The sequence below is a fragment of the Sceloporus occidentalis genome, unplaced genomic scaffold (assembly GCF_023333645.1).
Source record: "Sceloporus occidentalis isolate IW3139 unplaced genomic scaffold, rSceOcc1.0.p SCAF_216, whole genome shotgun sequence".
NCBI lineage: Eukaryota > Metazoa > Chordata > Lepidosauria > Squamata > Phrynosomatidae > Sceloporus > Sceloporus occidentalis.
In genome coordinates this window covers 918,800-942,191 of record NW_028317196.1, presented here as the reverse complement: position 1 = coordinate 942,191, position 23,392 = coordinate 918,800, and the positions used below count along the sequence as shown (strand labels likewise).

General features: G+C 37.3%; 1 protein-coding gene across 1 annotated transcript in view; it reads right to left on the bottom strand.

The window, feature by feature from the left end:
- The window catches only part of LOC149277366 (voltage-dependent calcium channel subunit alpha-2/delta-3-like), a 199,320-nt gene that overhangs the window by 116,697 nt on the left and 59,231 nt on the right, over positions 1-23,392 (bottom strand). Inside the window, exons 5-8 of the mRNA XM_089503037.1 lie at positions 15,247-15,409; positions 3,033-3,164; positions 2,332-2,392; positions 2,077-2,227 (exon numbers count right to left, since the gene is read on the bottom strand). Coding sequence (XP_089359163.1) covers positions 2,077-2,227; positions 2,332-2,392; positions 3,033-3,164; positions 15,247-15,409 — 507 coding nt within the window. The remainder of the gene's footprint in view (positions 1-2,076; positions 2,228-2,331; positions 2,393-3,032; positions 3,165-15,246; positions 15,410-23,392) is intronic.

Sequence of the window (23,392 nt, the reverse complement as noted above, 5' to 3'; positions counted from 1 at the left end):
CGGGGGGGGTTACATGACTTAAGATAAGACATTTCCACAATTCATTGTTTAAACACTTTTTACTAAAGACTTTTCTATGTTTAATGTTTTAGTTTTGACATCATAAAAAAAAACTTTCCTACTCTGGAGTTCTGGGTTCCTCGATAATAAAGCCACCAATTTAATGCATGGCTTCGACTTCGTACGAGAATAACTTTGCTGCGAAGGCATTGAGGGTCATGGACTGTTGGCTAAATCTTAGGCACTAATACAAAAGCCCATTTTCAGCCTCAAATAACCAAATAGCTTTATATTTTATAGCGGTTTTTTTTTCCTGGGTGATATTTATAAGCTTTCAGATAATTCCTTCCAGCAGTAGAGGGAGAGGTTAAGCCGGTAACGGAATGAAAGTCCGCATAAGAGAGACAGAAGGCTCTCCTAAACTTAAGACAAGGACCAAGTAAGGTTTGAGGTCTTCCAGCGGCCGCCAAACGGCTCTTATCTGCCGTGAAATTGTTTCTATGTTAAATATATCACCGCATTCTCAACTCAAATGGATTTTATTTCAAGTGGATACAATTTCTCTGAAAATGACATTTCTTGTGTTTTTCACTTCGAAGGATAAATTGTATCGTCTGCGAATCTCCTTCTAGATAATGTATCTCAGCTGACGAGAGCTTTTTAAGCATAATAAAGGGAATCCATCAACATAAGGAAGACTCAACATTTTACTTTAAGATTGAACGAAAACGGAAAGAAAAAATAAATGACATCAACAGCGGACCAAAAAATCTATCAATAAACCCAACCTGCTCGCCGTGAAAATCATTTTATGTATGAATTCATCGTCGTTCCGTTTTAAATGATCACCTATGGACCAAGTAGAATACAACATAGAAACATACAACATGTTAACACTAAATCTACACATCTACTGTAGCGTTGTCTGTTTTTTTGGCCTCGTTGATGTAGTGGTTGGCACAGTCCTCAAGTCCATGATACGGAGTTAAAAGGTCCTCTGTGTCTATGAAGCATTTCTCATGAAAAGTCAACCTCGACATTTTTTTCAGACAAACCCCTGAGTTTTAGTAAATTTAATTCATTTGCATGACATAAGTAGAAAAATTCTTTCAATCTGGGTTTGAAATTAAAAAAAAATATATATTCATTCATTTAAAAATAATCAGTTTGAGGGTAATAATAATAATTATCCTAATATGGTTATTTAAATACCGTAATTACTCAGATCACTAATTTGTATAACCTTAAGAAAATCGTCATGTGCGTCCTGATTATCTGTTTAGTTAAAGAATAATAAAATTTAGCACAAATGAAAAGATCATCGTAATTAGGTCTGGGTAATAAAAAGCGTCTAGTAATTACGCATCGAGTAATTAAAGATTAATAACCAAGATAAGGGATCTAACTCTGCATTACAGTATACTTCGCGTTAATGATTTCTATTGGACGCTTGTATTTGTTCTAAGTAGTTTGTAGCGAGGAAATAGCCAAGAAAGTAATAAAATGGGAAAAATAACATTTTCTGGCCTTCCCCATGCGCTAGGACACGAGGCATGTAGGTATGCAAATCAAAGAGTAAAAATTATGATTTTTCTTAACGTGATTTTTTTGGGTGAATTTTAGCAACATTTCTCATAAATTAGAAGACACAGTTAATATGTTATTAACCTGTATTTTATTTAAAAGATACCAATAAATATTGATGAACAAAATTCAGTAATTTGTAACCTTTACATGACAAGCAAACAAAGTTATGTGAAAAAAAGAGTATTTTTAGGAAGGTTATTGCTCAAAACAAGCAAAATTGATCAAACATGTCACATTTCAAGTAGAAAGGCTGTATACCACTAGCGGAAGAAAGAAAAAAAACTCAAGATGTCCTGAAATAGCCGCGTATCTCGTTAGCTGGACTTTTTTTAAAAGATCTGCCGACGGAGGGAGGTATAGACGAGTTGGACGCGTTTTGTTAAATTAAAATCGATTGAAGACAGAAATAAGTGAATTTGAAGTACGGGGGTCTCTAGAGGGGGCCTGGTCACATAAAAGAAGGAAAGCGAAGAAACAAGGGTTACTTACAGCAATTATGTTGAAGAAGTCATCATCCCCCAGCGTGTCTAAAATAGACGATACCGTTTGCTTGGCAATTGTCAAGCGCAGTCCTTTCATGCTGCCGCTGACGTCAACCAGAATAACCACGTCTTTTGGAGAAGTGGCTGCCTGAATGTACCTGAATTCAATAGAAATCTGTGAATCTTTCCTTGACATTACATTTTTATCTTTTTTTATTTTTATTTTTTTTTTGAATTATCACTTGTTGACTGCGTTACCTACCATTTACGGTTCCTGCAGTCAAACGCGATGACCCCGTTCTCATCTGGTTCCCATTTAATGCCTACAAACAAGAAAAAGGAGAATTTTATTTTTTTATGGGAAAAAAAAACAACCAACAAGACCCTCGTGTTTTCCTAATAAATCTCAACAAAAATCCACGTAGAATGAAAAAAATATATTTTTAATATTATCGTAACATATTTGTAATTGGTGAGGGACAGAAAATAGCTGGGTTTTTTTAGCAGACCAGGGAAAAAATTGACTTATTTATTTACGTTTATTCCACCTAAAAGCAGCACCTGATGTCTCACAGCATTCAGAAGCATAACAGAAAAACATTCGGATGTTGACGAGGGGGAAATTAAATGCTTAAATTAAATCTTAATTTCCTTTGAGGTTGAAAACCTTTATTTGTTAAATTTCTTAAAAAAGCCCTTTTATGAAGTCCTTTTAATGATAGTTTTAGAAGATTATTAGGCAAACACTTCCGTAAAAAGAGTAAACTAAAGAAATTAATTGGTAAATAACCAAAAATCTTAGTGAGAATCTGAATACTTCACGGCAAGTGCGTTACGCACATTGTTTGATAAACCAAATAGAAATCTTTACATTTCATTTTATGTATTTTTTTTTTGTCCAGAGATTGTATAATTTAAGGCGATCGCACCTAGGAATGCTTACATCATATTTTCTTTTCTTACCTGGATACTGTCGAAAAAACCCCTTTGCGCTTCCAAAATATTGCCAAATAAGAGAAGGGTCACGGTCAAAGTTGTCGACAAACACCTTATTTAATGATTCAGACCAATAAATCCCGTTTACTATTTCCGGATCTGAAAAAAGCCAGAAGTTAATCTGTTACAAAACAGAACCCTTTTTGTGAATTACGAGGTGAGGAAGTCTGTCAATGTTACTTTATATCAACTATGAGCATAAACGTTATTTTATTTGTAAACATTTCTAGGGTCAATTATTAACTGGCTTGTGGGGTCAACCGTAGGCATACGAAGAAGATATATGGGGGACCATGAGGACTTAACAAGGGTTATACATCGACATGGACATAACAGACATTTCTCCTACTCTACTTCACTAAGTAACTCCAATGGTCCAAGGGCAGGGATGGGCTGGCCCAGAGGGCAGGGAAGAAATTACCCCCCTGGGCAGGTCCAAGATTCTTCAAACAGGGCCGGTCGGACTTGGGCCGGCTCACTTATGAAGGCATAAGATTGGGTTGTAATATTTCACAGGAAAAGTAATGGAAACCGTGGTCCTCGTGTTGACAATTCGCCCAACCCAAAGAGTCCAAAGAAGTTTGTTATCCATTTAGTGGAAAAGACAGAACTCATGAGACCAGTTTATTGGAAAGACCTTCGACCTGTCTGCAGACCATGGCAGCTCATAAAAGAATTGGAACCTCCTTGGGATATGAGAGAGAGACTTAAATGATCAATTCCACCCCCTAACCCTCCCCCCACAAAATGGCCAAATCGGCCCTTTTTGAACACAGAGAAAAATTTGTAAGACTCATTTTAAAAAAAAATAAAAAAAACCTGCATTGTTGGATTTTAGTATTTTTCGTGGCGATGTAACAACAGTAATTTCAGGTAATTTCATGCATGACTTCACTCTCTATCTATGAAACACCAGGTACCGACCTTACTCTGAGAATACTAAGCGTTCCCGTACAGAAATCACGGAGTTATTACAATGTGTCCATTTTGCAAAATGAAAATTCTGTTTTAAGTAGAAATGCAATGTAGCATAAAAGCTAAAAATCACGAATTCTGGATGAAATGGCGAGAATGTTTAATGTCGTCTCATCGCAACCAAATGTGCTTAATATTTTGTCTTAATATATTGGACAAGTTCCCCTGCAACGACAGACGAATTCCTTACGACTCTATGAAGTCATCAAAACTCACCGGAGGGAATGGATTCTCAATTATTGGCTGAACTTCTACTTGCTACAAATTGGAAAATCTATCCCGATCCATTGAAATTCCTCCGGGAATCTTCCATGACCTAATCTGTTCAATCTGAATTGTGTATTCAGTGGATCAAACTCCTTATATTTAAGAATTTCTACCCAAAGTGAAAGATGAATTCATTCATGCTAAAAAAAAAAAATCAGTACATTTCTGTTTCAACACAATCTGATCATCTTTATTTTTCTAGTAAAAATCCCTATTTTTGTCTGGTTTGTTTGAAGAATTACTGGAGCCCAAATGGCTGCTGGGTCGGAACATGGACAGTAGAACATTAGAACCCCATGTAGCCAAATAGATTAATGACGATCGTGTATCCCCTTTCCCATTGGCTGACAGTGTTCTGATCTGAATTTTTTTTACTCAGACAGACGCAACTTGTTTTATATCAAATAACGGAAAGGTTTTTCGTCATCATCTTTTTTTTCAGGTTTCTTACATGAAATGTTGACGTGCCTACAGATGATAAGACTTCCGTAACGGAGGTTCGTTAACCCTGCGTGATATAATCATAGAGGGAGCGATGTCCAGACTCTGAACTTTCAGGAATAAGTGAAGAACCTCTAAATCAGTGCTTTACATTATATGCCAGTATAAACTCAACCCCATCATTAACAGTGTCCACAAAAAATAAATTAGTTTTAGGTAATTAAAAAATGTAATTTAGGCTTCTGTTGCCTTTAGTAAAGTAAACATTGAGAAGTGTAAAATATACAATTTTAAATCGATTTCTATCCCTAAACTGGAAGGAAATGATTTTCTACAGACAGCGACAATGTATCATTGTGTTCCTGGCGAGATGACTTCTGATTATCGGCCAAATTTAATAAAAGTACCATGTCGACTACAGCATTGACGGATCTATCAAATATATTTACCACGGATAGTGGGAATGTTTAGATCAATTTAGGAGCTGTCATTCTCCGATTGGTCAGGAGATACACGGCTGAAAGATTAGCAAAAACATGAAACTCGTAAATTGAACAAGCGCAATAGCGACGCGTCGGAGACATGAATGATGGCAAAAGGGAATGGTTTGTACAATGAGCCGACTAGAGATTGTATCACAGATAATGCGTCAACCAAACAGGCTGCAGAGATGTTCTGACCCAGACCCAACCTTGGTGTGCACCATTGGACCGCGTGCATTTGGAACGGTCTTGGAGAAGTTAGAATTTTGTTTGCTAAGAGGTCACATGATGTGAGAATCGGAATTCTAAGAAACACTTCCGCTAAAAGTTCTCTCTCCTTTTTTGGACTTTCTTTGCTTTTTTCCTGTGTAAAATGTTCGTTTTCCCAAACTCTAATCGTCAAAAACAGCTTGTCAAAATATCAAATTTTGGTTAGTTTTGGATGTCAGGGGATTTGCCAAAATCCTTCATTTGCGTTTCAATATTTTAACATGAAACATGGTCTGCGGTCTCGAGGAACATAATGTTTAACACACAGACTGGTAAAAAAAATGGAAATTTGTGAACATGGACTTTGGAAATGACTTTCTGTAGCTGCAATATGTAATGGAAATGGATAAATATTATAATCCCAGCTTGAAAATAAAATTCTGCCACAGAGATTGGCTTTTATTGTCGGTCCAAAATCACATAATCTACAGAATGCGGTAAGTAGATCCCAATAGGTTTCCCGATTCACCACAAACGTCACATTTTTGAGCTCATTGTGTCTTATTTCCCACCACAAGCTGGCATTTTATACAAACACTCAACAGATACGAAAATCATGGATAAACCGAAGCCGTGACGCTCCTGCGCTCCTCAACCTCCAAACCACCGTTCCCATGCAGATGCTGTCATCTCGCACGTCCTGAAGCTTGTGGTAACATAAAACATCTGTTTTACCCCCAATGTATCTGATTGTGTTAAACGACAGAAAGTAAATGCAACATTTGATGGGTTAATGGAATGCGATCAACTCCTCTGAGGCACCAACCGCAGAGCTTCTGCTATGAGAACGGCCGCGCTAATCCCTAAAAGTTACGGAATAATTCCTTCTTTTTTTAAGTTAGAAGCGTGGGAGATATCAGAAGATCGATATTTATCAGAGAGACGGTGAAGCCATCCAAATGTAACACAACGCTACCATCTGAATGGAGGAATAGAGCACTGCCCAACTTTAGGGTTAAAAATCAGAGCGTTTGGAAGAAAATGAAGTTTAGGAAAGAGTCTGATGGAGAAAAGTGGGGAAATTTGTTAGCCGACCGAGGATGAACAGATCATGGAAGGCACCGACTACTATGTCACACTGTAAAATCCGACGGTCACTCAGCCCTAACTTGGATGTTACTTTTGCTAAGTAACGTATCTTTTGTTCTCATTCAACAATTAAATTCTAATACATTCGCCGAGCTTATGTGCACAGAAATGGTTAATTGGATACTAATTAAAAAACAGTAAAATAGCAAATGTAACAAAAGAGTCAGAAAATGCTGTTAAATATACTATGAAAAATGTTACCAGATATATTTTATTACTTACTATTATTACTTTCATTTTTGGTAGGGAAAGTATTAATGTTGAATTTTCATAATAGCTTCTTTATCATAACGTATGTTGGATTCTAGAAGTCAAAATTCTCCTACTTGAATTTAATTGATATAAAAAAAAGTCTCCTAGAGGTAGAGCGCGGGTTCTGAAATGTTCCAGATTGCCCAAATTATTATTATAACACCCGTCACGAGGTATGTTCCTGACATTTCAGCGTTTAGTAAATTCTACGTCTTGGACATTATAATCGCTGTTCGGAGACCCAGACATCGGAGATCTTTGTAGGAATAAAGAAATGGCCGAAGGAGGAGAGATTTGGGAAAAGATCGGCCCAGCGCAGCGTGAGTAGAACCAGATGGAAAACTGGAGAACTCTCAATGTCTTTGTCTGGAAGCCAAGACGTATAAAGCATGAAGCAACTTGGTATGACAAACCTCTCGCTACCTTGGCCTTGAAGTTAGGTCCCAACTATCACTTGACAAGCAGAAAATAAACAGCCTCTCACGCACGCTGGCAGCGCATAAAGCGAGGTTATGGGAACGTGGGTTCGCTGGAATTAAAAGCAGAGAATATTCATGTGCAGCGCAATTCTACGTGATAAGGATAAAACCTCACATACAACTTCCATTACCTGCAACCGCGATATTTACAGCGTATTCTAAAGTAACCCATTAAACGCTGCTTACAAAGAAATCAAATATTAAAACCGACGAGGTTTGATTATTTCATGAATTGCAAACGTGGGAATTCATTTTAAAAAAAACTTTAAAAAAGTATTTACAAAATAGTTAACAACAATTGAGGATGGTGACAGATATGTAAAAGTATTTTTTGTGTGCTGTGAATGTATTGTTTAAGTTCTCAGTATGATTAGAAAAACACAATCCTTCTATTTCAAATACCAACATCTCGTTAATTCAAACAATCCACCGACTTTAAAGACAGAGAACTGAACCCGGGATTTCAAAAGGAAATCAAATTACAATGAAAAGTTTTTCAACATAACATATTTTGTCCCGTAAATGGTGTCTATAGAACAGGGGATTTTACATTTTACAGGTGGATGGATACTTTTTTTAGGTTACAAAGTAATCAGAAAACAATTAAATTCCTTCCATTTGTTTATTAATTGAAAAGATGAGAACCCAACTTGTGTTGGGTATTTTTGAAAAGTTGTATCAGTAAATGTTCTTCTTCAGAACCCGTTAATCAGCCACACTATAAAAAGGAGTGTGCATAATGACATCATCTGATCCCTTGTAGTAATAGGAAACAGTGTGTGATGTCATATGTAAGTCGATCCAAAACATTGTGGAATTATCAAACATTCGATCAATTAAATTGTATTTCTTGCAGTCTGTAAAACTTATTTGCTATATATGATTTTTATATTATTATTATTAATATTATTATTATTATTATGTTTATATTTTTAGTAATGGAAACAATCAAAAGGTCAATATAAACAGTAATATATGCTATAAAAAAAGGATTTAATTGAACTAAAATAATTTTTGATAATTTTGGATTAAGAAAAGGATGTTAGAAAAACATCATCCTTAAATTACTGAGAATTTGTTATTATTTGGTTATTTTTTCATTATGAATTTTAATGAAATCTACAAAGTACTGACTATTGATAATGAGGTCAGATTTCAGAACCAGAAGAGTGGATTTGTTTGCTCATAATGAACGAGTTTTTAATCATGGAATAGTAATTTGCATAATCAATGGCATTTCTGCAAACAGCTAATTGAAAGAGTTTAATCAACAAAGTTTTCAGTAAAAAAAAGATCAACAAAATGTATAGATTTTTGTGTCTGTAGTTTTTAAAGATCAGACTTTCATACACAAAGTTAAACACAATTAGAATATTAAAATATATTGGAAGGAAATTTGCAAACCTATCAGACTGAAAACTTTTTTCCAACAAACGTTTTAAAGAAAAATTCAACTCAATGCAGGTTTAATGCTAAATAATATGACGTTAAAACATGTTGATGATGGATATGATGGAAAAGACCCCTTTCTTCCATTTTATTGTGTACCAAAACCCATTCATTTCTCTCCGGTGAAAAGTAGTTAAAGAAAGTCATTATCTGCCTGTCATATCAGGAACATTCCGGACGATTCGGGTCTGTGGGATATGTAACGGAATCGAATGCTAATGTATGAGAGACGGGAAAAAAAAGTCAACGAGAAGAGATCAGCTTCACTGAGCGGGTTTGGCTTCAAGACAACACTCAACGCAAACGACGAGTAAGATCTGAGAGAAATGTAGCGGGATGGCAGAAAGAGTGTATGGAGGCCAACGTTACGTATCGATCATAAACATGGATTTCAGCCCAGTTCTAATTAATGATGTAGAAATAGCTTTCAATTTGTCTGAACGGGCAACTTTTTTGTGCAATGTCCCCCATTTTGATCTAAGCAGGCAATTCATGTTTTTTTAAAACCATCCAAATGTATGATAATAGATGAGGGCCTAATTCATACTAGAGATTCAATAATCACGGCCTCGGCGGATGGGCTTTATAAGCAGGTGAGAGATCTACAACCGGTTAAAGATCCCCGGGGGACGCAGCGAGAGGATGAGACTCGGGGGTTCTTCTCCCCAATCATTCCTGCCCCTCAAACAGGATGAGCAACATTCATTGAGAATAGGGTGGGAGATGACTTAATGGGACCTCCAAAGGCAAAAGGTCAATCGTTTGTATTCCGTTTGTTCTAGAACACTGTAGTTAAGGGGTAATTTAGCTCCTTTGCCTCACAATGGGAAGGGGGGGGGAGTTTGCCAAGTTCTCATCAGATTTTTACTTCTGTTCCGTTCACTGTTCTAAATATATCCTGGACGCGCTTACTCTGTTTATACTCATATAACATTGGCACACATGGATCTGTCTTTGGACCTGTTAACATGTTCTCCATTTACCCAGCAGAGGTGGTAGAGGGTAATACAGTGAGGGTATTAAACATGCATGGGATAGACATACGGCTCCTGAATCCAAGACGAGACCAACGACTGATTAAGGTTTGAGTCTTTACAGCAGGAGAAACGGGAGACTAAACAGGGGCCGGATGGGGGCCGATCTACCGGTGGGTTCTACGTTTATGTATACTTCCTATTGTTTCAAGGAATTTTGAATAATGCACGATCTCTTTCTGACCAAACTTAAATAAACTATATTATATAAATTATCTCAAATTTAGAATTTTCTAAATCTAAGACATATCATGTATTTATATTAATTTGTTGTTTTTTTTTACTTTATATGTTTTTGGTTTTTTTGTCTTTGGCGAAAACAAGAGAATATGTGAATCAATTTGCATAAGTAGGCAGAGACTTTGTCATATTTTCCTCTTGAAATGAAGTCATAAATATCCGTTTTCACGAAATTGTTTCCAAAGCCATATTTATTTCAATAAATTTTTACGGTAATGACCTCCCCCGTGGGATCCGAGAATAAAGCAATCACTCTACGTGACAATAAACACATTTCTGACTGTTCTGAAAATATTGTTTAATGAAAAAAAAGCAGCGCTGAGCAATAATATCAAATATATAAAAATATAGGAAAATACAAAACTTGTAATACCTAATAAACTCGGTAAAATTACTTTTCAAAATTAAAATAAAAACACAAAACATCCATTATTGATCAGAAATATATATCCATTGATATTCCAGAGCAGATATCATTTCATTAAGAGCAGCAAAGGATTTTAATTCACCTCATAGTTGTTTTGAATGTACAGGAAGTGTGTCCTGCTTACCGTGATGTCACTTCCTGCTCCTGTCATGGCTGACTGCGGTGCCCACTAAAAGCAGCTCTCCGATAAGCTGCTATTATTTATAAAAGCAGTTAAAAATATATATATATCAATGTAGAATTCTGAACTATATTTAAAGGGCTGTTGTTTTTGAGGCATTTTATAATAAATATTACAGTATTGATAAGAGGGACGCCCCCGTTTTTTTTCTTGTATAAGAATGCTTTTCATCACCAGGTCTCTTTGTTTTGGATTGATCTCCAAATATCATTTAACTTTTCTGATTCAGATTTATTCGACTAAAGAAATCCTTGGAAGTTTCAGGTCTGTCATGAAATATTTGCACACAATGCTTTCTCCGAGACGCGCCGAGAGACGAGCGCATTCACCGACGGCTGATAAATTCAGACAATAATCAAAGCTTATGCTGGCGGAGGAGAAGAATCCTCCGAGTGCCTGAAAAGATATTGAAACATGATGAACCGGAGCCATTCCTTGATTAGGTGGGTTTTTCAATTTGCCAGTTAAAAGGACCTATGAATATCATTCGCTCTCGCTTCCCTTCTCCAAATGGCTGTTAAGCTAAGATTACCTATTTTCCAGAAAATTAGAACTAAAAAAAACATATGAAAATACAGAAAAAGACACATCCGCAGCTGGTAAAAGAAGATTTAAAACCAGATAAGAGTTCCAGAATTTTTTTTTAATAAAATCTAATATTTTGATAGTTCTCCCTTGACATTCTGGAATACAATTGATAAGGGACACCAACATTTGTGTTCTTTTTCTATGAATAAAAAAAAGCATAAATATAATTTTTAGGGCTTTAGGGGTAAAGCAATGATTGTGTCCGAGTAACTATTTTTTGTACTGTTTCTGTGAAAGGTCTGTGTGATTTTAATCATTATTACGGAAATAAAATGTGTCCCTTTTTCGCAGATTCTGCATCTTACAATTCTCTATACTGAATAAAACAATGCAACGGAGTCTTAAAGATTAGAAAATTCTAGAAAAGCCACACTGGGAGCCGTCGTCTTAACTTCCTACTCTCAGGATCTGCGTTTCTCACTATTAAGTTATCGCTGCCCCGTCGCTAAGTTGCTGATTGTTGCTGATTGGTTCAGGCAGCCCTGAGATGTCGGAGAAGAAGGGAGTGAAATTCAAGGACATGAAATTGAATCGATGAGGCTGGCTCTGCCACAAGCTGCCATCGCCCTTAGCCTCCATGATGTCCCATTGCAATAGATCCATCTCCACCAGGTACAAAAAAAATACCCAAAATTGAGCATCTTGTTATATTAAAAAGTGCCGTAAATTGTGCGTTTCTATGTTTATTTTTTATTCGGAACGATTTTCATTAAGAGAAACGATGATGTTTTTGCAGCCCATGTGTTAACTATCTAAGGTTATTCCTTCGGCTCCGAATAATTTGAATAAAACCACTTGTGGTTTTCGAAAAGGGCCCAAACTGACTCATTTAAATTCTTTGTGCATATTTCCGAGGCAGGTTGATTTATACGATGCTTACTACAAATACGGGCTGGAGTACACAGTGGAAAAAAAGAAACGTCCCCGGGGGGTTCCTGGGAATATAAACCTTTCCAATCAATTAATATATCACTTATTACAGCGGACAAACTGAAAGTCTCTTTTTTTGTGATAAACAGCCATAAAATACTAAAAAGACAAAAAATTAATTCTGTTTTTTTTTTCCAGAACAGGGTCACTTTTTGAAATCAATCACATGTTCAGATTTTAACCCTTAGTGTTGAGATATGAACCTGGTAGAAAATGTGTGGGCTCAAAGCGATCCTTTTTGGGGGTCTCCCAACTCTGTGGTGCTGAATGAAAGACCTTTATAACGGGCATTATATGTTCATTGAACCAGGTCACATTTTAAACAGTGATTTTTTTGAAGTCTGGCATAAGATGATTAAACAAAAATGTTTTCATTACACCCTTTGGACATAATGTGACTACCAGGTAAATGCATGCGCTGCCTACGCTACATATCTGATGACATCCACAATGTGAAAAATAAGGGTATAAGATTGTTACATTTTGGATCCCAAAGCTGTGATATTTTTCAGTATTTTTTCTTTGAGTTGCAAAATAACTCTAAACAATGTAATAAAAAACCTTAAATCCCAACTATGTTTTATGTATCCATTTTCTCATTTTTTTTTAACTATGTATCCATTTTCCCGTCCCTCACTTAGAAAAGGTACATAATTATGATCGTTGGATTTCTAATTTTCTACAGATCTGGAAGACCAATTTAGACTTTAAAAAATATATATTTATATCTGGTCATTAGAAGACTGGCGTACCTATTATCCATGAATAATCCACAGAACACCGAAAGCATTTTATCTGTAAGAAAATAATTCCATACAAAAAGCTGAAGGGTTTAGACAACGACGTAAGGGATTGATTCTGAATCAGAAACTCTATTAGTGGAATTTTTTGAATTAAGAAAAAATATTGAAATCTTCAGCTCACAAAGATACTGGTGAGACGTTCACCGTCTTTAGTGGTTAGGTTAGGTTTAATAGAATTCCAGCCGGCAATACTGACTTAAACCCTGGGGTCACCCGACTGGCAACAATCTGCAACGGCTAAACCACATTCTCTGCAGAATGGAATAACAATGTTTCTCGTAAAACGGATTGAAATAGTTATCTCTGGAAATTAAATTTATCCTGCGCCATAACTTTATCCACTATATCGATAAGGACCGTGTCGCCCTCTTTGTTTTCATGCTGTGCGCTTTTTTGCATGCATCGTAACAAGAGAAATGGAAACGAGATGCGGAACACTAATGGCACTGAGGCTAAGACAAAAAATAAGAATAATACTAATTTCAAACATTTCAAACTCTGTCAATAAATGAAAGTAAAGAAATATCTATATACAGTATCCATTATAAAACAGGGTCCTACGCCATCATATATCCCCCTTAATTATTTTACTTCTACTTATAAATATCAGATAGGTCACTGTAACAAATAACTAGTGTATTCGGTCCAAAAAAGCAGAATTTGTCAAATTCCCTAAGTTAACGTGATAATTATCTTATTTTTCCATCGACCCCCTTTAATCAGGTCATGCATAGCAAATATTTTTAGCTCCAGAGAGTTGGATCGAGTAGTAGGAGGCTTTAAATTATTTCCAAAGTCCAGCTGTTCTCTATTCAGTAGCATCTCTGCATTTATTATGTGTTTTGGAACAGACTCAATATTCTATATTCCAAATGGAAAAAAAGAAAATATCAGGGGGAAAAACATACCGCACGGCAAGATCCTAAACAATAAAACTGTACACAGTAACCCCCTATATAGTAGGGATTTCTCAATCAGAGATAACATAGAAGCTGCTGTGGGACTACAATTCCTACCATGCTTTGATTTCCATCAATATAGAAGGAAGGCTCTCCATTGGCCAACCATTGGTCAAAATGAGCATCATACGAAATGATGGACTTACAATGCTTCTTAATGCATTGTCCATGTTTATTGTAAAATGTTGTCTCCTGGATGCCAGTGGGGCCTATAACTCAGAACGGGTTTTGTGTGGCCCTCTTGGACAGTGATAGTGTTTATTATATTAAATCATTAATTAAATATATGAGCCTTATGGAAGTAATCAGAAGCCTTTACATTAAGATGTTGGCAGTAATATGAAGGACCAAGTCTCCTCTGCACAAACCATTTATTACTCCACATATAGGGAGCCAGTAACCCAAAGATATGGTCTTTAAAGCCAACTACTAATTGAATTTCTTGGGCAGCAAAGTTTCAAGAGCCCACAGGAACTATGGAAAGTCGTTTCTCTAGGAGTTTGTGAGTTGATGTTTCTGGTGGCCATTGGCTGAAATTAGTCAAACATGGAGAAAAATGCCATGATGTTTCCTACGCTTAAAGTTGAAGGTGCAGAATAAACTCAAAAACCCATCCGTTCACATATTTTTAATTCATTTTACAAACAAATTCACCCATTGTCTGATATCAGCTAGGTCAGGGATCACAAACGATGGGAAATTCTCCAACGCAGCGACCTGACCATCTGTAATAAATCATGCTAACAGATGTCGTCCTCGAAGCAGCTCGCAGCTCCCTTAAATCATGGAACGCCATAAGTACAAAAAGGTCTGGCACATTTGGGAAAATACCAAAACCACTATGAATTCAGGACAAGTGTTAGACAAAATAAAATACTATCCTCTGGCCTTTCATACGTCGGCCATTTGTACAGAAAATCCCTCGACTGACGGCACTTTTGGATACAGTCCCATTGGAATAAACTCAGGATAGTAACTGCTTCTTTGTAATATAATGATATTATCAGTATAGGCAATTAGGTTCATCGGTGCCTGGGGGAGAAGACTGGGCATGATTGGCCCTTTAAAAACCAGTACTATTAAAGTTTTGTGCTAATTTTGGTTATAATGGGGACTGCGATTGGGAAAATCATTTAACTGTCCAAGAATATTAAATCAGACACTCACCATTCACGTTGCATCCTACATTACAGTAAATAGCCCCAAAAAAGAAGCCCCTAATTGTAGACTTTAACCATAAGCAGATGTTTGGATTTCTTCTATACGATATATATTGGAGAGGACGGCTTGCGTCTGTTGGACGAGCGATACGTACCTTTGTTGTAGACGTTCGTTGGCACTTGGACGTCACTCAAAGTGATATTAACAGGCAGATTATTAAAATGATCATTGGGTAACAATAAAAACTCTTTTCCGAGGTCGACGTAATTCCCATCTTCATCTCTTTCATTGATTAGAACAGCATTGAAGTATTCGTACTAAAAAAAGGAAAAAAAAATACAATAAATGGTTAATTCATAAAATGAGATGAAATGATTCTATTACCTAAATTGACATGATTCAATTTGTTTGTACAATGGTTTTAAAAACCTGATTTTGCATAATGTCCCCTCAATTATCAGACATCGAGATGTTTAAGAGTAACTCCTATAAAATCCAGATGTTGACCATAATAATTTTTTATTAAAATGTTTCATAAATAATCAGCACTTCTATGTTATTTAGCCAACAAAAAGCACACGATAGTTTAGAAATAGGTTGTTTTTTGGTTTTCTACTTTACTCCAATTATTACTTAAACTGAAAACACATATTTCATATATATCATAAAACAAAAGTTGGGGGGTTTTTATTAAAAAAAAGAAAAAGTATTTTCATGTATACAGGTTACAAACAACCCCAAAAAAACTCCACCAAAATTAATTCTGTGTGAATGGAAAAAAGCAAATTCAAGTTTTATCAAGTCTTACAAAGCTTTAAATATTTATTTGGAAATATTCCTAAATATTGTATTTCTATAGTATTTTTTTTAAGGCTCGAGGCAATTAATTTAAGAAGCACCTGGTCCCCCGAATAACTGTTTATTGAAGGTGGATTCTATTTCTTGCAGAGGGCATTGCGTCCTCTGAGATCCCAAAGTAATTTACAGTTTACTTTCTTCAGGAATAGGATAAACAAGAGTGGTTTTGACAAATATATTGATTATTTTTGACCTAGTACAAAAAAAAAAGACGCCAGAGGAATCCTAATCCCTCTTTACTCAATCTTATCTCTGGGTGATAGTTGGACGCAGAGCGGAGACGAGGTGCTAATTATCACAGATAAAGCTAATAAAAATGGCCGCACGTTTCTTAGCAGATCTCTAAGAGTTTAATCCTATTTTATAATTACAATGGGGGGGAAAACTCGTTAAAACTCCTTAAAGCATAAAAATCAACACTTTTGATTTCAGTGAATCGACTTCTACTGGAGAGAAAAAGGGGAATATTATGCAGGAAAATATATTTTGGGAGCAGAAAGAACAAAACTAAATTTATATGCCACAAAGATTTATATTTTTAGCAGACAAAGTTTAGAGAAGGTAAAAGCCATCCACACGCTTAATCCAAACACACCGAGCGTCATTTCTTGGGGGGATACAGACAGATAGGGGGCAAAAAGGCAACCGCCCAATGCATTTCATGCCTTTTTTTGTTGTTTTTATTTTAAAAAATACCACTCCCATCACTCCTGTGTTCCAATGGCACATTGTTTTCGCTGACCCTAAACTTTTGAATGGTACTGTATATATATATATATATATATAGTTGTACAATAATATATATCAACAGCACAAGGGAGAACTCTATAAGTCACCAATAACTAATTGTCAATAATGGCAACAATGTTTCAGAAGTTGGATCTTGATCCATGGAACACAATTGGCGTAGCTCCAATAATCTTTATATCCACATAACTTTTAATGCATATCTTTACATCGCATTTAAACGCAGCACCTGCTTTTTTTTAGACGTAAGAATGGGATTCACTGAAAACAATTCATTTTAAAACATGTTTAACACAAAATGCTTTATCATTTAAATGCTTAGCTGCCAATGACCAGAGGTCAGCAATAAACATAAGATTCACAAAGTATTACGATAACTCACTAAATAAATAGATTTATTTTTTTTACATTTTGAAGTAGGAAACAATGCATCAACATAACAAAGCGTCAGCAAAATGGTTGCAAATGTTTTTTTGTTGTTGTATTAAGTTAAAAAAAAAAAGATACAAAAGAGTTATTAACAGAAAGGAGGTAACTCAGAAAGTGAATAACAGCGAATAACAAAAGTTACAAAAGAAAAAATAGATAAAAAACAGAAATATCTCGGTCCAGATTTACGAAATAAACTAAAATGTATCTCTTTTTTCTGCTGCAGTCAATGTCAAGGTCGAAGGCGCCTGATCTGCCGGAAGGTTCCAGGTTTCTTTGTTCTATATTGTATTCGAAAATGTAAACCTCTCTTCTGTCAGTAGAATCGTGGACCATCAGCTACACCCGTAATACTTTATCAAGGACTGTCTTCCATGTTGAAGAACCTTCTAGTGTCTGACCTGAACCCAAACAGTTAGAAGAGTAAAAATCTTCTTCATTCTCTCTGGAGATACTCGTCCTATCAGTCCGAGCACAGAGGTTACTTGACCTCTAGAAGATATTTCCCCAAATGTCGGTCTTCGGGTCTCTTTGGAAATTTCCAAGACCTCTCAGTGGATATGCGTCCCAATTAAGGGTCTGGAAGTCACAATGGGTGAATTTTGTTTTTTTTAATAAAATTAGCCACTAATGGATAGCCAATGAGAACATCAAGTATCACAAATGCCGACGCAAACATCAAAGTGCTGATTGTTTTTATTAATAAAATAACAAGTAAATGTCATGTTTTGTCACCATTCATGAGAAAAAGAAAACAAAATTAAATTATATGAATTTGTTCACAGCCAATGCTTGCTACTTGAATGATCATCCATTTATTAGAACCCAAAGTAATGGATTTTAAATTACTGGTTTAATGGGTAATTAATATTTTTAATGTACCTTACCATTGTGATTACTTTTATGCAAATTTGTAATGATAATGGTCTACGATACTATTAACTTCATCTGTCATAATTTTGGCGTGCGAATATCCTTGGTTACGCTCCGTAGGTCACTTCAAACACTCATTGTGTCTTTTTTAACTCTTCATGTTACATAGTTTTTTTTATATTTTTCTATATTTTTTATATTTTCTGGCAAATATTTAGAACTGATGGATTGATTATAAAATGAAGCAAGTATTTGATATGTTTAAATTTCATTTAACTTTTATTTTTAAAAAATTTAGTTCTGCTTGAATTTGTTATTGTGATGAAAAATGAATAAGGGCAAAGTTTGAACCCATAATAAATAAATAAATACTAATTTGCATTAATGCTCATAGTATATTAAAACTACAATATTTTAGTAACATAATTTGGGGGTACTTCTGATATTTGTAACAAAAGATTTTAACCCAACCCAGAAACAAAGATTCAAGATATCTTAAATAAAACAGCCAATCAGGAAGCGGGTAGTTGCGCATGCTGGGTTACATCTTACATGTATACATATATTCATGGAGAAGATGGCATCTTAAATAGGAAACAGTATTTGGACCCAATTGGGCTTTTCTCAGAAAAATAGGGCAGCGTACAATAAATCAGACTCCAAGATCCGCTACAACAATTAGCGTGGAATCCACCCGGAAAACAATCTTTCAGGATGTATATTTTTTGATTCTTCTCTTTTGGTATCAGAAGAAGCAGCAGGTTGAAGTCGCTGCGGAGAATGCAGGCCGGATCTGTCGGAATTAACAGGTCCCTATTCTAATTTCGATCTGTCAGCCTCCAGCCCACCGATACCCGGCGGCCAGTCTCTAACTTTTAATTACTTTTCCTTTCATTGATCTGGTGAATGATCGCCGCTGTTTTTCAAAGTCCTTATAAAATTCTCTTCCTTTACGTTTATTTCTCAGATAATGATCTATTTGCTGATTCTTCTGTTATCTCTCCACTTAATCATACATTTTCTAGCTGCAAGCGCTTCCGTTTACTGGCCCTCGACACGGAAAAGGCGTCCGGAAGCCTATCTTCCCACAATACTGCCCGCTCTCAATGCCTATCTTCCCACAATACCGCCCGCTCTCAATGCCTATCTTCCCACAATACCGCCCGCTCTCAATGCCTATCTTCCCACAATACCGCCCGCTCTCAATGCCTATCTTCCCACAATACCGCCCGCTCTCAATGGCTATCTTCCCAAAATACTGCCAACTCTTAATGCCTATCTTCCCAAAATACTGCCAACTCTTAATGCCTATCTTCCCACAATACCCCCTACTCTCAACACCTATCTTCCCACAATACCCCCTACTCTCAATGCCTATCTTCCCACAATACCCCCTACTCTCAACACCTATCTTCCCACAATACCCCCTACTCTCAATGCCTATCTTCCCAAAATACCCTCTACTATCAACACCTATCTTCCCACAATACCGCCAGCTCTCAACGCCTATCTTCCCACAATACCCCCTACTCCGTAGATCCTTTGGCTCATGGCCCTAATTCTAATTCCTTGCATTATTGGCGATTGAGCCAATACAATCCTGAGAATGCAGACTTGTTCACCGGTGCAGGTTTATATCGATTTACTTTATCAAAAAACAACCTCATGAGGCTGTGAGAAGGGCCCTGCGTGGGTTACGGTGACACAGACCCGATAGGCCATGTGCAGGGTACCCGACGCGAATCGCCTGCCATTTACATACAAAACACCGAAACATTACAGAAAATAATAAGTAACTAAAAACAATCTCATGAAAATACAAACATAAAGAGAGCGACAGATGTGTGCCGGAGATGAGTTATACAGACACCGGGGGTCAACCAAGCGCATCTACACAGCACCAAGTACCAACACGGCCTTTACCATAACGTCTTCCTATTAAAGGACTTTACCATTTCTATAACTTGAAAAAGAAAATCTATTTCTAAATGGGTTACATTTTTAGTAGTCGTTGGAGGGGAAATTAAATGATGTCAAAAATGCACAAAAAAATATCAGCATTTATTTAAGGTTATAAGGAAACTGAACACTAGATCCGAACTGGAATCTGCCTTTTATTTATTGTTTTTGATCCCTACAGGGCAATTCCGTCCATAAATCGCCCCCCCCCCCCCGCGACTCTATATACCAAACCTCGGCCCAAGTCTGCCATCTAGTGGAATCCGTCGGCGCTGTCCATGCGAGTAATTAATTTCATGTCGGGGGCTTCGAATTCTAATCCAAAGCAACACCGACTGGTTTGTCAGGAGTTGACATCTCTAATTGCCAAAAAAAGGGTTTCTAGTTCTTTGAAATGTTTTGGATTTGAGATTTTCTGCAAAAACAGAGCGTTCCGGAAGCGTCCTCTGCAGCGGCGCGATAAGGGGATTTATAAACTCTCGCTACACCCAGAAGAAGCATTGTCTTCTGAAAATCTCTTCTGCTTTCCGTCACGAGACGTTGACTAATAATCTGAATTTATAAGCATGAAAAAGTGAGACGTTTTGGAACTTTCCGAGTGAAAATATCCACTTACTGCATCAAGAGAGGAATAAGAACAAAAAGAAAGAAAACCAGCATTTGAACAAAAAAAAAAAGACATCCTCCGTTGTGTTTCTTTTTATGTTCCGCAGGAATATTAGACGGATAGATGATTGATACACGTAGACTTTTCACAGAAGCTCAATAACCTTGGCGCTGTTACCAAAAACTCAAATATCGCCTTGTTTAATTAACTTTCTTCTAATACGAGAGCTTATTCCGTCTTGGCTCAGTGAACCTGCGCATGCAGACAGGATAATTAGAGTCAAGGGATAAATCATGAAGGTTTTACACCTGACAGTAAGCAGAGGGAGCCGGGCCTACGGCCAGAATAAGGCAGGGACGCGCAGTCCCACCGCCAAGGATGATGGGCATTGTAGTCAGGGCCTGGCTAATCGTCGTCTTGGTTCTTTAAACACAATAATATTTTTTTTAAAATAGAGATAGGCATTAAATATAAATCTTATGGGGGTTGCAATAAGTTTGCTGAGGATACTGAGAGTAAATCCCAGCAGCTGGAAGCTCAGACCCCGAGTCTCTTCCACGACAGCAGATCTGGAGTGGGGTATTCTGAAAGCGGGAGAAAAAGGGGAAATAACCCCAAAATGCAGCAGAAGTGACTTTATACGAGGACATGGACAGCTGTGATCTAGAAGTAATATGTACGGCTTGGAGGATGGAGGGGGGGGGGAGAGAGACTTTAAACACATAAAGGTACTTAACAAAGGACAAGAGGGAAGCTTATTACTACTGCTGGGAGGCTGTTCCACTTATCTACCACCCTCTCAGTAAAGTAAAACTTCCTTCCATTCCATCTCAGCCTCTGACCCTCTAGTGTCAGATTCTGGCCTCTTGTTGTGACTATAATGCCCACCATCCCTGGTGGTCCAAACGAGAAAGAGAAAAATTGTAAAAGAAGAAGCTGCCATGAGAATTTGCTTTGTGGATCCAGAGAATAAATAAATAAATAAATATATAAATAAATAAATACATTGTAACCATTGGTACCGGTGAAGCAGGAGAGCTGCAGCTTAAACTCTATAAAGCACATTTACAGCCACTTCTTATTGTTTAACATAAAAACAATCATCTAAAATTAACCGTATTGTGCACCAAACCCATTTATTCAGTTCCTCGGGTGCGGATACCGTGAAGTGGTCGCCACACAGAGAAAGAACAAAAGACTTCTGTGCTTTGTAATCTATCAATGTCTGGAGTCAAAACAGCAGCGCAGGAACATCTCGCTGCACGGAAATGGCCTGAAATTGCTTGTGCTGCATGCATACCCAGGAGCGCATGCCAGTGCTAAAGTACCATAATAAATATAATTATCGGCTTAGATAAGAGGGACGCTTTGGACAGAGACGGGAAAATAGAGAGAGAGAGAGAGAGGCTTACATTAGTAATACCAGAACAGAAAGATAAGAGCGCTCGGCAAACCCAGAGAAAATGTGTGCTTTCACGAGAAATCTTCGCTTAATGTCAGACTCCAGACAGAAGCGAACCTCACACCGGTAACTGCCAAAAAAATAAATATTGTAGAATCTATTAACTATTAACAAAGTGGGGGTTTGTTTTTACTTGTGGTTTATAAGACTTTATATACAAAGAAAAGGGAATATTAGGTAACAATGTAATGGAAAACAAAAGGCTGATTCTTAGGTTTTTTTCTTATTGATTTTCTTTATTAACATTTTGGGAACTCTCAGCGGTAAACAGTTCAGGGTTTTCACTTTGTGAGTCGTGATACAGAGTCTTTGCTCTATGACATCACAAACATTAGAACGCTCGCTGGTAAGCAGTTCTGGGTTGTCACATTGTAAGCCATGTGATTTAGAATCTTTGCTCTATGACATCACAATCGTTAGAACACTCACGGCAGGAATAAAAGGGCTGCGCGGACACATTTTCCTTGACAGTGTTGAGGAGAAGTGACTTGGTGAACTGCAGCCATGCCGATTCAGGGATGCTGTAGAATCTGTCTGGAACTTTTCGATAATTCGAGCAATGTGGCAGCCGTTCACTGCGGACACACGTTCCATCACGAGTGTATACAGCAGTGGTTTGGCTCTGCCCGGACAAAATCATGTCCACAATGTCAGACCCTTGTGATCTGCAGCCGCCAGCTAATCAGAAAGCTGTATTTTGATGTTGGAGAAGAGGATCCCACTCCTGATGCTGGACAGCTAAAGGAGGAGGTAGACCGCCTGAACGCCCGTCTACTCTCAGCAAAGAAGGAGCAGGCACAATGGATGGAGCTGGCTTTAGTAATGTGCAACATTGTCGAGCTGAAAGATAACGACATAGATGCTTTACAGAAGCAGCTTAGAGAGATGAAGACACAATGCTCAGGCCTCCAAGAACAACTGAGCGGCTTTGAGCGACAGCAAATGGAGACCAAAGCCGCCATGGAAGAGGAGATGAGTGCATTCCGCAAGCAACAGCTGGAAGCCAAAGCCGCCATGGATGAAGAACTGCGTGCTTTTCACAAGCAGAAGTTGGAAGCCAAAGCCGCCATGGGTGAAGCAGAGGTGCTAAGACAGAAGATGACAACTATGGAGAGCACGGAGAAGCTGCTGACACAGGAGTTGGACACCTTGAAAAAGGAATTACGTTTGTGTAATGGCAGGGCTCAAAAGGCTGATGCTGAATATCGGAAGGAGCTCGGTGCCACCCAGGTGGCTCTCAGTGACTTCCACAATGAGCTTAGCATCAGCCAGGAGGGGATACAAAGGGCCACTCAAGTTATCACGCGCTTGAAGAACAAAGTGCAGGTCCTGCAGAAACCCCGCAGCTCACCACCAACGGCCAAC